Below are 18,048 nucleotides of genomic sequence, written 5' to 3' on the forward strand. Positions count from 1 at the left end.
AAAGCATACCTTTTTAGGTTTTCATCTATGCTTTCTTTGAGTCTCTCCTCTCTGAGACCAAGCATTCAACTCATAGTTGAGTACTTTCTTTCGTTTCAGTGTTCACACCATATTCTTGTTTCCTCCAAATTCATTGAAGATTTTGCTTTTTAAGGAATTGCCTCACCTTTAGTTCTCACAGTCCAATCAGTCCTTGAAGATTTTAGGCTTTAAGGAATTGCCAGTGGGTGTTGGTGGCAAAACCCCAGCACTGGAGAGGCTGGAGCAGGAGGGTCACTGGGAGTTCCAGTCCAGCCTAGGCTACACACCAAGACCATGTCTTACAAGGGTGGTAGTAGGGATTTAGGTCAGTATAGCAGAGCCTGCCTGGCAAGTGTGAGGTCCTGAGTTTGATTCCCAGTACCCGCTCCAAAGGAATTGCCTCCTTTTCCAGTGAAGAGGCAGAACTGAACTTCAAAGTCCTAACCGCCGATCCCATCCTCTTTTCCAACAATTTCACTAAACTTGATTTGCTTTTCCCCATACCCCATGGTTTTATACCCCTTCCCTACCCACACAGTTCTAATTTAGGGGGTACCCAGATGGTAAAGGACAGTAAAGGGGGAAGCATATTTGTCTTTCTACAAAGTTGGGCCTCAGACCCCGTGTAGTTGTGGGATACAGTGGATACAGTTCAGTGGATAGTTGGTTTGTCACAGTTTGCTTTAGGAGTGGATGTTATGAACAGGTCCCAGCAGGCCAACAGGTACCCATGTAGGGCCTGCAAGACCACTCCCCACCACGGACTGCGCCCCAGCCCCTGGCTTACCCTAGCCACCTCTCCTCCTGGTGGGTTTCCCTCTGAGACGAGGCAAGTGCTGAATACCACAGGTTTCAAGCCACCTGAAACGTGCTTAGGACAATGTCCCACGTCCCAGCCTCTGCCCCCCTCCCCGCAGCCCCCAGCTGTCTGCTGCAGCCTCAATCCCTGCAGATGGCACTCTGCACCACAGAAAGGCAACTTGCCCCCCCCCACCCCCCCAGCTCCTGGCTGTAATTGGACTCAGGCTGAAACAACCACGTCCCCACAAGGAAAGGAGGGCATTGGGGCGGGGACGGAGGAGAGGCTGTGGGAGAAGGGAGGGACCAAGGGAGAGAGCAGAGAAGCCTCCCGGCCCACTTCGCCGACTAAGCAGAAGAAAGATCAAAAAAAACGGAAAAGAGGAGAAGAGCAGACAGGCACTTTCAGGAACAATCCCGTCACCTCCAAGCGGACCGCGCTCTGGGAATCCAAGTGCAGCGCCTTCCGGAGACAAAGGCGCCCGCGGGAGCGGCGTGGACCCCAGGGCGCGGGCTCCGCCGGGAGCCGCACGGCCGGGCTCCCCGACTCTCGGACCATGTCTTCCGCCCCCCGCGGCCCCCGCAGCCTCCTGCTCCCCCTGCTCACGCTCTGCACCGCGCTCGCCTCCCTCGGCTCGGCCCAGAACAGCGGCTTCAGCCCCGAAGTAAGTGAGCCCCTCGGGCCTTCGCGGGCCGCGCCCGCCGGGGGAGGCGCGCTCGGGATCCCGCGGGGACCGCCCGGCTGGCAGAGGAGGGCTCTCGGGACCTCGCTGCCCGGCCTGCGGGACCCTCTCCCGCTGCGCCCTCCTGGGCTCCAGACTTCCAGTCCGCCAACTTTAGCCTGTCTCCGACTTACTACCCCGTTCCGCCTGTCCTTGCAAGAACTCCGCGGTGGGGGTGCCCCCTCCGTTCCCCTCCGGGACCCGGGAGCCGCTCAGCCTCGGACTCGCGCCAGCCCCGCGCCCTCGCCGATGTCATGTGCGAGCCGCTGTGTCCACAAGTTTCCTGCGCCCTAGCGCCCGCGGCGAGCCGGGCCGGCGCGCCCTCTGCGGACGCGTCTGCAGCCGGCGGCAGTCCGGGGACCCTCAGGGAGCCCGCCGGGCCCCGGCGTCGGGGCTCTCCGCCCGGCCGCGCTCCGCGCGCACAAAGCTCTCCTTGTGAGCCGGGGGTCAGCCGGCCGCCGCCTCCGCCCCCACCCCGCCGGCGCCTTCAGCCCTTTTCGTCCCGTTGTTAACTGTTTCTCCGCGTTAATTGTATGGCGACGGCGGCGTTGCACCCGCCTGGAGGAGGCAGAGGCCGGGCGCAGGCGTCCGCCCGGGTCCGCACACTCTCCCTGACCGTGGCCCCCCGGGCCCGAGAGGAAGCCGCGTGGGAGTTGCCTGAGGAAGTTTTTCCTCTCACTTTTATTTTGGGGTGAAGGTGGGAGACGGATTTAATCAGCTTCTTATTTTGGGCCATCCCAACCCACTCAGCCCAGCGATGGCCTGGGTGCGGTCGGGAGGGGCCGGGAAGGGCCCAGGAAGGGGGATGGGATCTGGATTTGGCTTCCTGCGCCCTAGCCCCCAGTCCTGGCCCAACCCTGGAGGAAAGTCTTCCCAAAGAAGAGCGAACCCTCTGTCCTCGAAAGGCGAAAGGCTCGGGCTGCCCAAAAGAGTGTGGCCCTAGGACAGGGCTGCCCACTGCTAACTCCCCACCCTGCCCATTTTCCTTCCCCTGCCCTGCTAGGCCCCCAGGGGAGGGGCCGCAGTTCTGGCTCGGTTTTAAGTGGGTCATGGGCTATCTTGGTGCCAGAACCACTATTTTGCTTCTGGGCCATTGAAGGGTGGGAAACAGGGAGGGAGGGGCAGGCCCAAGGGCTAGAATCCAGCGCCAGCAGTGGAGCTGCAGCTGGCCCACAGCTGCAGGACTCCCCAGGTGGGAGGTGTTCCCCTGACTTTTCTCTAGGGGAACACCTCTCACCTCCTATTCATCTGGACAAAGCCGGCCAAGTGAGTTCTGCCACCCAGCATAGCTGCTCTTCTCCAGGCCAGCCTGGAGGGAAAGCTGGGATGGCCTAGGCCTCAGCCAACAGGGTCCCTCCCACCAGGCCTCCACTGCCCTGCACCGGCTTCTGTGCAACCCTCTCCTCTTGGCCTGTCTGGCACCCTGCCCTTCCCCCATCCAGCCGCAGACACAAGAGTCCTCTCTTCTGTGGTTCCGACCTCATAGTCTCTGTGGTTCCTGCATTGCTCCAAGCCTGCTCCTGTGAGATGGAGGGGGAAAAAAACTTGCCCAGGCCTGGGAGGAGAGGGATAGGGGCACTTCCTTTTGAAGCCTTGTAGCTCTCAAGTTAAGGGAAGTCCCTTTCACAACTAAGCCACCATTTTTGTTTGCCAGGGAATGGGTCAGGGCTTGTGGGTGTGAATATTTAGAACTGCCTACCTCTTGATTCACAGAGGGATTTACCCCAAAATTCCAGACTCTGGATTCTCTCAGCTTTGTCACCCTCCCACTTGACACGCTGCCCTAGGAGCATTCCCCTCAGCTTGGCTCTCTGAGGGTTTTCCAAACTTGCAGCTCCAAGGGTAGGTAGGTGTCTCCTGTCCTTCCCCAAGCCCTGAAATGGCTGTTCCCCCTAGGGTCAGGAGCCCAGGGTGTGTCTGTCCCACAAGTGAGGCTAGGGGCAAAGGGAGTAACCTGCATACTTGGGCACAGGCTACAGCAGGCCTCCCGGGGGCACTGGCAGTGCCATCAGTCAGCACAGGTCAGGGCAAGCCTACAGCTTCCAGAGATCAGCCCTGATGGGAGCACCCTGACAGGCTCCCCTAGGGTATACCAGAGGTTAAATGTCATCACCAAATCCCTGAAGAAGGGCCCCTCCTTTTGGAGGGGAAAAGGATGGATTGTTTATATTTACAGCCCTAACTGCTGTCATACTTGGGGGATCACTTCCCAAAACTGTGTTGCAATTCTTGCCCCTGTGGGCTCAGGTCCCCAGTCAGCTGCTCCTGAATCACGCCCATTCCTGGCACTAGAGCATTGCTCCACCCCACAGGGTTGGGCCAAGGTGGAAAGGACCATGTAGAGATCCATCCTAAAGACCACGGGTAGAGGGTGCAGTGCTCTACCCTCCTCACCTTCTCACCCCCAAATCCCTGTCCTAGGTAATCTGTACCTTCCTTTGGACTCTGCTGGGGATTGAACTCAGGACCCTGCACTTGCCAGGCAGGCGCTTATTCTATTGAGCTATCTCCCTGGCCCTCCTTTGGACTCTTGAAAAGACAAATCAGGACCAGGGACCAGAGCTGTCTGGGTCATGTCTCCTTATGAGAGAATCCAAGCATCTCCATATTCCATATGTATCTTGGCTTGTCTTATTTTTGAGGTCTTAGGAAAGTACTCCATTGTTCTTATACTAAAGGCTGACTTTTTCCTGTGTGGGGCTTTTCAGTGTGTATACCTTTCAATCAAAACACCAAAACCTAACTTTAATGTAGGGCAATTTCCAGCCTCTATGTTGTGAGCAATACACAGCATGTAGCTGCTGAATCTTCACTGCCTCCCTTATCTTCTCTTCCATCCTGAAAGTCTAAATGGCCAGGGTGCTAGAGCAGGGCCAGACCTCTCCCCAGCCCCAGCTTCCCCTGTCAGCAGCCAGTCTTGGTCAGCTCTAGCTCCTTTGCTCCCCTCCTTTCTGAAAAGAAGTCAGTTTGTGGGTCCTGGAGACGTGGCAGCCTTGTCCTAGGAGAGCATCATGTTGTGCATAGAAGTATAGCCCTGACGCCACACTGCTCCCACCATGGGCACAAACCATTTTCAGGTGGGACATGCTAGATTTGCAAGAACACTGACCCAGAAGTCAGAAGGGCTGGAAGGAATCTCAGCTCTGAAAAGATTAAGGAAGTCTGTTAAACTGCCAGAGTTCTCGTTTTTTCAAGAAAGCTGCAGCGGGTGTGGAGCTTCGGCTGCTCACTCCTGCCTGCTCGCAGCCCCAACAGCACAAGCCATTTTGGGGCCCAGGCCAGAGCAGCCTGGGAGTTCCTCCAGACCCAGTGCCAGAGCTGGGCTGGGAGCACATCGCCCTTTCCTCTCCAAGCCAAGGGAGCCGGCCTGCCAGGGACTGTGGGGATGCACATGCACCCGGTGGCCAAGTGGGGGTGCTCTATACCACACCCCTCTCATTCCAGGCCTGGCTGCAGCAATATGGCTACCTGCCCCCCGGGGACCTACGTACCCATACACAGCGCTCGCCTCAGTCCCTCTCAGCTGCCATCGCTGCCATGCAGAAGTTCTACGGGCTGCGGGTGACAGGCAAGGCTGATGCAGACACCATGCAGTAAGTGCTCCACCCCATTAGGACTTCTGCCCAACATCCACTAGCAATGCTGAGCGCCAGAGATTTTGCCACGTGAATGCCTGGCTTCTTCTCCTGTGCTGATCTGGACCCTCTCAGAGTCACCCTGACCTCATAACCTTGGCCCTTCCTCACATTGACACACATAGCCTCGCCCTGCCTGATGCTGGGGCCAGAAGCTAGGATCCAGGGCTTGCTGCAGAGCTCCACCCTCACCCCTGCAGCCCTTTGTTTTCTTCACACGACCCTGAACCCAGTGTTCCCACTCCAGGGCCATGAAGCGCGCCCGCTGTGGTGTTCCAGACAAGTTTGGGGCTGAGATCAAAGCCAATGTTCGAAGGAAGCGCTATGCCATCCAGGGCCTTAAGTGGCAGCATAACGAGATCACTTTCTGGTGAGTCCAACAGGCCAGAGACCCTTCTCCCATCTGGCACCCTTCCCTATTACTTGCGCTATGCAGTCTCCCTTCCATTCCTGGGAAGCATCCTGGGGTTGGGGAGGACAGTGGCTGTAATCCTGAAAAGAATCCAGCCACCAGCACACACCTCACACCCCTGTGCCAGAGAGCCAAAGCCTGGGAAATGACTACGCTGACAGCTCTTGGGGCTGAGGCACTGTATAGGTAGCAGGAGAAGCAGGCCAGGCAAAGGGGGCTGGGCAGCTGTCAGACCCGGGAGAGTATAGGCAAGGATAGTTTTGCCCCCAGTTATCTTAACACACCCCATCCTCTCCCCTCATTGCTGGACCTCAGCATCCAGAATTACACCCCCAAGGTGGGCGAGTATGCCACATTTGAGGCAATTCGCAAGGCATTCCGCGTGTGGGAGAGTGCCACACCACTGCGTTTCCGAGAAGTACCCTATGCCTACATCCGAGAGGGCCATGAGAAGCAGGCCGACATCATGATCTTGTTTGCTGAGGGTTTCCATGGTGACAGCACGCCCTTTGATGGTGAGGGCGGCTTCCTGGCCCACGCCTACTTCCCAGGCCCCAACATTGGAGGGGACACCCACTTTGACTCTGCTGAGCCCTGGACTGTCCGGAATGAGGATCTGAATGGTGAGTGAGGGAGCCCTGGGTCCTACACTGGGGAGAATCAGCAGTCATTTGTGGAAAGATTCTCCTCTTTCCTTTCAAAATCCCAGGGCTAGAGGGGACTGCAGAGATCTTCCAGTCTAACTAACAAAAGCCAGAATCCTGTTTCAAGCTGCTTACATCCGGTTCCTTCTCACTCACTCCTTGACTGACTTTCTAGTCAAAGACTTCAAAGCATCCTTCTCATACACTTTTCCAAGCCAAAACCGTGTCCAGCTCTTGGGAGAAACTGAGGCCTGCAGAGGGCCTGACCTTCCCTCAACACAGGTCTTTCTGGAAGTGGGCTGCTGTGCCAGAGCACTCTGACTCCACCTAGGTTACTGACTAGATTTGTGCCTTATGTGCCAAGTAGGAATCTGGACCTCAGGAACTGGACACTGGGTGGAAAACATGGACAGTTGGTTTTGGGGGAAGTAGGGAGTCGAGGGAAGTGATCTAGGCTGTTGTCTCACCATTCCCATTCCTCCAGGGAATGACATCTTCCTGGTGGCTGTACATGAGCTGGGCCATGCCCTGGGCCTGGAGCATTCCAATGACCCTTCGGCCATCATGGCACCCTTTTACCAGTGGATGGACACAGAGAACTTTGTGTTGCCTGATGATGACCGCCGGGGCATCCAGCAACTTTATGGTGAGTCATCACACCCACACTTGCTCCTTCTGTGGTTTTGTTTCCTCCTGGTCTCTCCCGTCTGCATCTTCCCTCTCTCATACCCTGCAGTCCATACACGCGCACGCACACACACACACACAACCTGCCTCTATCAACTCCCACCTTTGAGCATCCCTCTTCTGTTGCCTCCAGCTGATTGTGTCAGCCTTCCCTAGGCCCCAAGGACCCATGCATACCTTTTTTAGGGTACTCTCTGGCCATCTGTCCTTCCATGTCTGAAGTGCCCCTGTTGTTCTGTCCCCCCAGGGAGTGAATCAGGGCTACCCACTAAGATGCCCCCTCAACCCAGGACTACCTTCCGGCCTTCTGTCCCTGATAAGCCCAAAAACCCCACCTATGGACCCAACATCTGTGATGGGAACTTTGACACTGTGGCCATGCTCCGAGGGGAGATGTTTGTTTTCAAGGTGAGAGGAAGAAATGGACTGGTTTGGGGAATAAATGGGCTGTATGGTGGTGTGTGTGTGTGGGGTGCTGATGTTAATTCTAAGGGACAGCTTGAGGGGCTGAGGAATAGGACTAAGCTACAGGCTGTACAGAGCTCTGCCACTTGGACTGGTTTCCAGGAGCGCTGGTTCTGGCGAGTGAGGAATAACCAAGTGATGGATGGCTACCCGATGCCCATTGGCCAGTTCTGGAGGGGCCTGCCTGCATCCATCAACACTGCCTATGAGAGGAAGGATGGCAAATTTGTCTTCTTCAAAGGTAACCAGGCAGTCCACCTTAGTCTTTACGAGTGGGGACGGTCTCCCTGGAAAAACTGAGTCCACTGGATTTTTCCAAAGATCCCAGAGCCCAAGTTGAACAGAGATTTTGCTCTTCTTTCTCCATCACAGGAGATAAGCACTGGGTGTTTGATGAGGCTTCTCTGGAACCGGGCTACCCCAAGCACATCAAGGAGCTGGGCCGAGGGCTGCCTACTGACAGGATCGATGCCGCTCTCTTTTGGATGCCCAATGGAAAGACCTACTTCTTCCGGGGAAACAAGTAAGACCTCAGGCCCTTAACCCCAGGCCTCCTGCCTCAGAAGCATAATCACTCCCACCCCTGAATTCTGGAGAAAGGCGCACTACCCCTTCAAGATGTTTCCCCAGAGAAGTACCTGGCTGAACCTTCCCTGTTACCTAGCAATGGGCAGCCTCACTGGGAGCCGCCTGAGTAGGATGTGACCGGGTCATCACTGCAGACCTGGTCATTTGACAAGTCCTGCCCCAGTGCTGTGTCTTCAACCCAGCAGCCAGGCACTGTCATTAAGAGCTGCTGGTGGCTCCTCGCAGCCTGGCCTCCCTCCTGCCTCCTCCTCCTGCCACTTCCAGCTGCAGGCCTTCATTACCCAGAACCCTATTCCCTGCCCTGGGCTGCACCCACCTGGCTCATGGGGCTGTGTCGCCCTGGGTCCTGCTGAGCATGTGCTCTGTGCCAACTACCCCCTCCCCAGGTACTACCGTTTCAATGAGGAGTTCAGGGCAGTGGACAGCGAGTACCCCAAAAACATCAAAGTCTGGGAAGGGATCCCTGACTCTCCCAGAGGGTCATTCATGGGCAGTGATGAAGGTGAGTGGAGTAAGGGCAAGTTCTGTGAGAGGAGGTGAGGTTTGGACTAGGGAGGAACATGGTGTGGAGCACAGTGCCCAAGAGTGGAGTCTTCCCCCATGCCAGGTGTGGGGCTCAGGGTCTTGACACATCCTACCCCTTTGTCCCTGCCACCCCTCCAACCTGGTATTTTGATTGCCCCCATTTCACAGCTGAGGGAAGTCATGTTTAGAAAGACTGAGGTGAGCTGGGCATAGTGGTACACACCTACAATGCCAGCACTGGGAAGCTGAGGCAGGAGGATCAAAAGTTGAAGACAGGGGCTGGGGAAATGGCTCGCAGAATAAGCGCTTGCCTGGCAAGCACAAGGGCCTGAGTTCAAAACCCCGGTTTCACAAAAAAAAAAAAAAAAAAAAAAGGTGAAGACCACTCTGGGCCATTTAGCAAGACTTTTGACTCTAAATAAAATTTTTTAAAAATTTAAAAAGACTTGGGGGTATAGCTCAATGCTCAGGCCCTGGATTCAATTCCCAGTATGGGGGGAAAGGTGTGGAAGGCAGGGACGGGATGAAGCAGAGAAGGGAGGATGGACAGGGGGAGGGAGGAAGGGCTGGCGTGGTGAGCCTGGCGGGCCTTACACTAACCCTGTTCCCTGCCCCTCTCCTCCTGGGGCCTCTGTGGACTCCACCCCATCTCATCTGTTCTCACCACCTTTCTGCCGGCCCCTCCAGTCTTCACTTACTTCTACAAGGGTAATAAATACTGGAAGTTCAACAACCAGAAGCTGAAGGTGGAGCCAGGCTACCCCAAGTCGGCGCTGCGGGACTGGATGGGCTGCCCGTCAGGGGGCCGGCCGGACGAGGGCACAGAGGGCACTGAGGAGGAGACGGAGGTGATCATCATTGAAGTGGAGGAGGAGGGCGGCGCCGCTGTGAATGTGGCCGCCGTGGTGCTGCCAGTGTTGCTGCTGCTCCTGGTGCTGGCTGTGGGCCTCGCAGTCTTCTTCTTCAGGCGCCATGGGACCCCTAAGCGACTGCTGTACTGCCAGCGTTCCCTGCTGGACAAGGTCTGACCCCCACCGCCCGCCCACCCACTCCTACCACGAAGACTTTGCCTGTGAAGGCGTGGCAGCAGGTGGGGGCGGGTGGGCTGCTCCTACCGGTCCTGAGCCCCCCCCCTCCTGCCTCCTGGCTGGCCCTGCCCAGCCTCGCCCACCCTCGCCCCGCTGTGGCTTCCTCCCTACCTGGGGACCCTGAGGGCCTCTGGCACTCAGGGAAGCCCCATTGCTTGTGTGTCCAGCCCCAACTGAATGTCGCAGGGGCTCTGCACTTGAAGGCTGGACCCTCACTGGTCCGGGTCAAACGGGGTCATCTGCTCCCTCTCTGTTCCCTGATTTTCCTTAAACCTCTGAACTCTGACCTCAGGAGGCTCTGGGCGCTGCAGCCCTGCAAGCCCCAAATGCGCCCAGTTAGCAGCCTCCCACCGCTCTTTGGCCAAATCTAATCTTGGTGGCAGAGACCCTGAGGGAAATGAGGACCAAGGACTGCTCCACCACGTTAAGACCTAGGAGGAAAACCTGGGAGGGTCTGGGTGGCCTGAGCACCCACTTTCCTCTCTATAACGACCTGTCGCTGCCCACCCAGCCCTGGAGAACATGCAGAGCAGGAGCCTGAGCCTGTGAAGACTAAGCACAGGCCTAGAAACCTGGCAGCCCCAGCCCCTCCGCTGAGTCACCTCAGTGGGGGCCTGCAAGGTGGGGAGAGCCAAGGGGATGGGGATGGGCCCAAGGGGATGTGCCCAGGCTGAGTGGGCCAAGTGGAGGACCAGGGCTGGGGCCACTGAGGAGTCTTGCCATAATGGTTGGGGCCTGAGGCAGAGCATCAGAGGGGATGGGAAGGAGGGGTGTCAGCGGTGGGGGGCTGAGCACAGGGTGGCTGAGGTACCCAGGGGAGACACACTGGCTCCTCTCTGTTCCCTTTCTTGCTGACTAGATGGCATAGTGGGTGGACAGGAAGCCCGCAAATGAGCCACTAGGCACATGTGCAGGGGCTGGGACTCAGGGCCTTGCTGAGAGGCTACCTACTCGTGGGACTAGGGAGAGTTCAGGGGTCTGCAGTCTGCCCTGCCACACCCAGTGGCACTTAATGGGATCAGCACCTCTTGTCCCTGCCACCACACTCCTCAGCCCACCTTACCCGTGTCCTGCCCTCCCCTCCCCCACCCAGCCCACCCACTGAAGTCTCCTTCGGCCACCATAGGTGGTCATGGTACTGGGGACTTGGGAGAATGAGACCTGTGTTGGAGGAGAGGAGAAGGGTGTTGGGGTGGGGTGTGGGACAGGGGAATGGGGTGAACGGTGCTGGAAGTTCGGCTAAATTTCTGTCTTGTTTGTTTTTTTGTTTTGTTTAATGTATATTTTTATTATAATTATTATATATGAACTCCATTCAAGTCGTTCCTTTTCGTTAAGGGGCATGGGAGGGGTGGGGGAGGGAGGCAGAGGCATCTGACCCCAGGAACCTGCAGGGCGGGGCTGGGTCAGTGCCCTCTAAGGACATTTTTGACTATGTTCAACCTTTCCACAAAGAATAAACTGTGTTTCACATTTTTTGTGTGGCTGCAGTTCTGTTCTGCACAGGGGTAAAGGGATGTGGTTGAGGGGTCTGGAGAGGAACAAGCTGGCGTCATGAACAGAGTTTTCCATGAGGTGGGGTTTGGGGGATTTTTCATAGAAGAATGTTTATTCTGAATGCTACAAAGAGGATTCAAGGGCCAGAGCTAGGGAACAGGACACACGCTATTGGGGGCTAGGGACAGAGTCCAAGAGTTTGCTCCCAACCTGCCTTAAAAGGCTACCTTTTACAGCCAGGGCTGCTAAAAGACAGAGGAAGTGGTCAAGCTGAGGCCACTTGGAAGTCTTAAATTGCGTTACCCTGCTGTGTGATCTGGCCACCACCCCTGAGCTCCCCAACACCTCTGCCTCAGCGGGGGTATGACCGAGGTCATTTTGGCTCAGGCAGTCTCAGGCCCTAAGAAAGCTCTTCTGGGACCGGGAAGTCCTGTGCTGGAGCAGGATGCCAGAGAGAAACTGCCCTGCAGCTGGTGAGCAGTGGTCTCCCCTCAGCGGCCCAGGAGAAGCAGGGTGGCCAGGTTGGAAGGGCAGAATAACAAAGCTTTGTTTCCTCTTTCCTTAGGAGCCACTGCCCTAGACAGGGTTCCCAGGCTACTGACCCACCCTTCCTCCAAAAGCCGGCCTGAGTGGAACAGGCTTGGCTGCTGAGTCAGCTCAGCTGGAGGAGAGCAGCCCCCTTTCTTCACCCCCCTTCCCTTCCTGCCCTGGCCCAGCCCACCCGGGCTCCAGCCCAGGTCCTTCACAGCCTGCCTGGCGCAGCCCCGGCCCCACCTATGCCAGTCATCCACCCAGCTGCTATTCAGGGCTGGTTGGTGTGATTGCTTTGGCAGAAGGGGTACCCCACCTTCCTGCCAGCCAGGAACCCTGACCCCAGGCCTGGCCTCCTGCACCTCCCTTGCCAACAGCTGTTTGGTAGGGCTGGTATATCTCGTGGAGCTGGACACCGCCTCCTCACCATCCTCACGAGAGGGATAGGGACCTTGAAAAGGCAGCATGGGGAACTCAGAGGCATGGGGGGTGCATGTGGCAAGAAACTCAGAGATGAGCTCATGTCCCTTTGTGTTTTTGTGGTCCACATCTGGAGGCAATTACAGATGTTATCCAGTGGGAGTTCTGCAAAACACAGCTGGAGCCAGTGGAGGAGCTGGGAGGGGGGCTGCCAGAGGGAAGAGGAGGGGGAGCCTTGGGTTCCCGCGGCTGGAGTGTGGTTTCCCCATCACGAGGAAATTGTTTGGCCGTGATTCTGGAATCACAAGACGCTCTCTGAAGCCAAGAGGGAGAGAAGGGAATGGAAGACCAGAGACAAAGGGGAAAGAGGTGGAAGACAGGCTTTAGAAATACAGTCAGTGCCAAAGCGCTTGCCCAGCATATCTGGGCCTCAGGTTAGATTCCCCAGCCCCTTCATCTTTCTTCCAAGGTGGAGACTCCAGAGTCCTGTGGCACCTTGTGATCGGTGAACCCTTGGCAGCCTGGGGTATAGGGAACCAAAGGGCCCTATAGCTCCCGAGGGCCTGCATTCTGCTTTTGCTGGCCGATTTGTCCACTGGGCCTGACCCAGTTTTTGTGGTTCCAAGTTCCTTTATTCGAAAGCAGCACATGAGTTGGAGCAGCCAGCGGGGAGCCAAAGGCAATCTGTGGAGGTTTGGGCAAGACTCAGGGACCCAGGTCTGAGGAGGTGCTGGCCTGGGAGCCAGGGGCAGGATTCTGCCTACCACCGAACCCCACACACTGGAGGGGGCCCAGGAGTTCCCTCACCGCTGCCTTGCCCTGTCCAGGGCTCCTGCCACCAGCTGGGCCCATGCCTCCAGGGCTGCCAGCCAGGCACTGGGCCCGCAGGGTGGGACCGAGAGATCCAAGAGGAGCCGCGCCCTCCACAGAGAGGCCTGGGCACGCGCACAATCTGGCCAGCCCTGCTATGCCTCACTGTCCACCTCAGACCACTGAACCCACAATCTGGTAGACTTCCCAGTCCTCCTTCCCTCTGCATACACCTTCCTGTTCCAGCAAAGGGGAAGCTAGCATCTACTAAGGTCCCTACAACATGCAATGGCAGGAGCACTGACATAGCCCCATTTTACAGATAAAGAAACTGAGGCTCAGAAAAATACATGACTTAATCAAGCTCAAAGCTTCTTAAGTGCGATTTTTTTTTTCATTTGTGTATTTGGTACAGGGTCTCACTACACAGATCAGACTCGTGGTGATCCTGCTGTTTTCAGCCTCTCTAGCGCTGGGAGTACAGGTATGCACTACCATGCCCAGCTCAGCGTGTACTACTCTTGCCAGCTCAGCATGTCCCGGGGGCAGGGCCAGTGTGACATGAGGACCAGGGATCAAACCCTGGTCCCTGCCATTGCCAAAGCAGGCAGTTGAATTGAACTATCTGACCTGAACTATCTCACCTGCTCTAAGTACAAATTTTTTTATTATTTTTTATTACAATTTAGATCTGCATAACAATCACATTCACCATAGGGAATCTGTCCCTGTACATGATATACCTTAGTTATAAGTCCACATTGAAGCCAAGGTCTGGGGCCAGTGAGATAGCTCAGCAGACTAAATGTCTGCTTTGGCAAGCTCAGGGATCAGGGTTCGATCCCTGATCCCACATGCTGTGCCAGCTCCGCTCCCTGCTGCAGTGGTACACACTTAGGAGACTGCAAACAGGAGGCTAATTATGAGTCCAAGCTGCATGGTAAGATCCTGTACCAAATACATAAAACCAAAGCAAAGAGACTGTGATGGGGGCTGGGGAGATAGCTCAGTAGAATAAGCACTTGCCTGGCAAGCACACAGCCTGAGTTCAATCCCTGGTTCCACAGAGAGACTGTGATCTTTCTGTGAGTTCAAAACCAGCATGGGCTACAAAGTGAGCTCAAGGTTAGCCTAAACTGCATATTGAGATGCTGCCTCAAAAAAATAATAATAAATAAAGCCCAAGTCTGATCCCCCCACTTCTTTTTGCACGAGCAGGTTCTGGCAGTGTGTCTCGATCGTCAGTAGCGGGTGTCTGTGGTATTGTGTCCTGCATCTGTCAGCATCTGTGGGCTTGCTCACTGCACCACGGCAGTGTCTGTGTGGGGAGAGGATTCTTCCCCAGGAGGCTGCTGGGCCACCCCTCACCCTCAGAGGCAGGAGCAGGCACTGAAAGAAGTGGGCAAGGAGACTCCAGCCTGAGAGGCTGTGAAAGACCATGCCACAGACAGGGAAAGGGTGGGGCAGTGAACAGCTGGGCTCCCGGGCCTGGGGGAGGTGGAGGCCTTTAGGGTGGTGACCATTCTCAGAAAAAGAAACCCCACACAAGGCTGACCCACTGCCCAGGAACCCCTGTACCTCCTTCCTACCCACCCGACATCTGAATTCACCTCATTTAGCAGATCAGTTGTACATACCTAGGCCTACCCTGGGGCTTTCTGCTTTTCTTCCTCAGTCTTAGAGCAGGGGACCCACAGGCAGCCTTCAAGGGGCCAAGCAGCCAGGCCCTGGAAGGAAGGCAGCCCTGACTGGCCTGAAGCCACCTTCTAAGTGAGATCACACACATACTTTCCACCCTGGCCTAGCGCCGTTGGCTCAGCTCCTTCCAGGCCAGCCTTTCCCAGTCAGGCCCAGGCCTCCCTTGTCCTCCCCTGCCACCAGTCCTGGGCCACACATTCCACAGCAGAATCACGGGACACCTCAGGCCAGGACTGTCCTTTCTTCCCCAGAGAGCAGCTTCCTCCACCTTGACATGAGGCCAGCTCCTTGCAGAGTCCCTTATTCCTGGGTCATCCAGGCCTTCATGGCTCAGGGGAGGACAGGGTGACAAGTACCCTATCCCCAAAGGGATGGGGGGACCTAGGGAGGGAAGAGTGGTAGAGCAGAGGGCACTGCAATGAATGGGCGGAAGGACTTCCTTCAAGTGCCCACAGTGGCTCGCTGACTCAGGGCCTAGACCACATCTGGGAGCTGCCTCACAGTGGGTCACATCCTGCTGGATCACTTGATTTCCCACTTTGCACCACTTCCCGGCCCTGGGTGGGGCATGGCCAGGCTTCCCACCAAGAGGAGGACAGACCTGTACCTCCAAAGGCACCACTTGCTTCCATTTGTTCTGTGATCTGAGGCACCTTCATCTCACCGCCAAACATGTGAAAGGGGCCAGAGAATAAGCACAGTGCCCTGAGGCTTCCCCGGTCAGCTCAGTGCCTGGCCATGCTAGGACCCACAGCCTGAATCTGGTACTCTCCGGGGCCTTTGGTTAGGACGGTATATTCAGACACAGGGGACAATTCTTCCCACTTTAGATCCCCAAACTATGGCCACTGGAAATGGATCACATAGCTACTACTCACCTTTACCAGCTGCTGATGGCATGGTTCTGTCAAGGAATTCCTAGAACTCAGGGCCACTGACAGATTTGCTCTGCTCTTCTCTTATAAAAGGGTGAGAGGACAGACAGGAAATGTGTTGCACTGCATGTGCAGGGGAGGCCGTGATAATGCACATGCACCGCGGGTGGAAGGTGTGTTTGTGTAAGTGTTGCATGCATATGTACAGAAGAACTGTACACCAAGGAATACATAAACTAAATAATCGGTAGGATGTACATTTAAACTTCATGGACCTTGTGAATGTCACTGTATGTTTGATCTCAGTCTTTAAAAGTTTTTGTTATTGTTTTGGTTTGGTTTGTTTCTTTTGGAGACCAGGCTGTGATCCTCCTGCCTCAGCCTCCGGAGTGCTAACCTTCTGAGAGTGTGGGCTGCCACCACTGGCTCTGAAAAGTATTTTTTACAAAGAAAGAAAAACCATCCTAGGGCAAAGGGGCTCACACTCCCAGAACCCTATAGGTCATCTGACCCCAAACGACCCCTAATCTGAGAAGGCGCAGTGTTAGTCTGCATTGCCCCAGCTTTTCTGGAGCCACCAAGACTTCAAGTTGTCCCCCAGCCCGAAGGCGACCCGGCCTGGTGGGCCCCGTGGGGAGGTCTCCCACCCGTCCCTCAGCTCCGTGGCACCCATCCCCAGCCCTCTCCTCCATTCTTGGGGCCCGGGCTGCCAAGGCACCCACGCAGAGGGAGGTGGGCGCCCGCGGAGCAGCGGGGCAGCCAGGCGGGGCGCGCGGGACGGTGGCGCCCCCTCGCGCTGCGCGTCCGGACCCCGCGCGCCGCTCCCAACTTCGCGCCCTTCCGCGCCACCCCAACACCTGTACTTAAAGGGGCGGGACTGGAGCGAGCGAGACAGCCGAGCGCCCCAGCCGCCAGCCGGAGGAAGTCCGTTTCCGCCCGCGTGCGACTGCGGGGGTGCAGGAGCGGGAGTAGGGCTCACCGCCTCCGGGAAGCGCTGTCTCAACCGCCCGCGGGGCTCCGGGGCGTCACACTGCCCCCCTGTGGATGTCTCCGACACCATCCTAAACCCGAGGGTCGGAGGTCGGGTGAGACTGCCGAGGGCTCTCGCAGAGGTCCCTCCCGCCGGGCGAGGGCGCTTCCTGTCCACCTTATCTAAGAGCGGGACGTTTCTGTGCCGCCTCCCCGAGGCCTTTGGAGCCCACACCTGTGTGTGTGTGTGTGTGTGTGTGTGTGTGTGACACCCTGTAACCTGCACCCATTCACCTGTCCTCATCCTCACCGGGGACCAAAAGAATCCCTTGATCCCAATCTCTTTTGTCTGTTTCCTATGAACCTACACCCCCTTTTTATTTATTTATTTATTTATTTATTTTTTAATTTATTTTTTTGCTTTCTGAGACTGAGTCTTGCAGTGTAGCCCAGTCTGGCCTCAAACTCACGACAGTCCTGCCTCAGCAGGCAGAGATTACAGGCTTGGGCCCAGCTCCATCCAGTCCCAGGTCCATAATGATCCTGAAGTTTCTAAATATGTAGCTTAAAAACAAGAGCAAAAACAAAAATAGGTATTCTCTACTGCAGTTTGTGCTAAAAATTTTCGTTTGTTAAATGTAAATGTTTTAAATATACCAAGTATTTTTAAAACTATCTTAGTATTTCTTAATTTTGAGATATAGCAGATTGAAATGTACAAGCCACCTCCCATAGCCATATGGTAGGGTCTTCAAGTCCATCTCCTGTGGACAGATTTCCCCATCTTGAAAAGCTCTCTCCTGGCTGCTGTGCATGGATACTGCATAATTTCCCTGGTTTTTCCTGTCCTCACAGGCCAAAAATTTTAAAGCTGTCTACATTCCTTCACCATTATTATTACTATTTTTAATTACTAGGGACTGACTTCAAGTCCTTGTGTGTGTGCTAGCCAAGCACTCACCACTTAGCTACACTCCCAGCCCTTTCCTCTTTTTGATTTCACTTGAGACAGATTGTCACTCAGTTGCCCAGGCTGGCCTCAGACTCACCATCCTCCTGCCTTAGCCTCCAAAATAGCTGGAATTACAGGCACAAACCACTGGGCAACTTCTTCGGCAATCTCTGTATCTGCTACACAAAGCCAAGCATTACTGGAACTGCTTCCTTCATGAAAGGCCTTCTCGACCTCTCAGACTTTTCCTGGCTTCCACCTGCACTGGCTGTATTTTAGTACCTAACACAACTTACTGCAGGAAGCTCCCTCTCCCTGGGCCCTTGTCCTCTGGGCAGTGTCACCATCCTGACACACAGGAGTCACACAGTGGTCAGGAGCCTGGAGGCTAACAGCTGTCTTTCTGTCAGCACCTCACCCAGGGAGTTGGATGAGCACCTTCAATTGCCCTGTCAATTCCAGTTCAGACAAGACAGCTTGCCAAACATTTGAATCTAGTATTCTTCCTTCCTTTTCCTGCTCTTCCACTCCTTGTTCTCCTTTTCCTTTTTCTTTTCTTTCTTTTTTCTTTTTCTTTTTTTTGAGACAGGGTCTCACTATGCAATTCAGGATGGCCTTGAGCTTACACTGTCTCCCAGACTGGTCTCGAACTTGCAGTGATTCTCCTGCCTCAGCCTCCTGACTGCTGGGGTCACAGGTGTATGCCATGAC

At 55.7% G+C, this 18,048-nt stretch overlaps 1 protein-coding gene across 2 annotated transcripts; it reads left to right on the forward strand.

Moving 5' to 3' along the window:
• The first annotated feature begins 1,116 nt into the window (after nucleotides 1–1,116).
• On the forward strand, nucleotides 1,117–11,061 carry Mmp14 (matrix metallopeptidase 14). 2 transcript variants are annotated; one of them, XM_004646645.3, is made up of 10 exons: nucleotides 1,117–1,484; nucleotides 4,986–5,134; nucleotides 5,424–5,546; nucleotides 5,904–6,211; nucleotides 6,717–6,878; nucleotides 7,167–7,327; nucleotides 7,487–7,625; nucleotides 7,757–7,907; nucleotides 8,359–8,474; nucleotides 9,185–11,061. In XM_004646645.3, exons 1-10 carry the CDS (start codon nucleotides 1,377–1,379, stop codon nucleotides 9,523–9,525), a joined length of 1,758 nt encoding a protein of 585 aa, XP_004646702.1. In that variant the 5' UTR covers nucleotides 1,117–1,376; the 3' UTR covers nucleotides 9,526–11,061. The 2 variants fall into 2 exon arrangements, with proteins under 2 accessions (XP_004646702.1, XP_023562712.1); XM_023706944.1 differs by lacking the exon at nucleotides 1,117–1,484 and adding an exon at nucleotides 3,251–3,387.
• Nucleotides 11,062–18,048: the final 6,987 nt, after the last annotated feature.

The sequence above is a fragment of the Octodon degus genome, unplaced genomic scaffold (assembly GCF_000260255.1).
Source record: "Octodon degus isolate 3935 unplaced genomic scaffold, OctDeg1.0 scaffold00276, whole genome shotgun sequence".
Taxonomy (NCBI): domain Eukaryota; kingdom Metazoa; phylum Chordata; class Mammalia; order Rodentia; family Octodontidae; genus Octodon; species Octodon degus.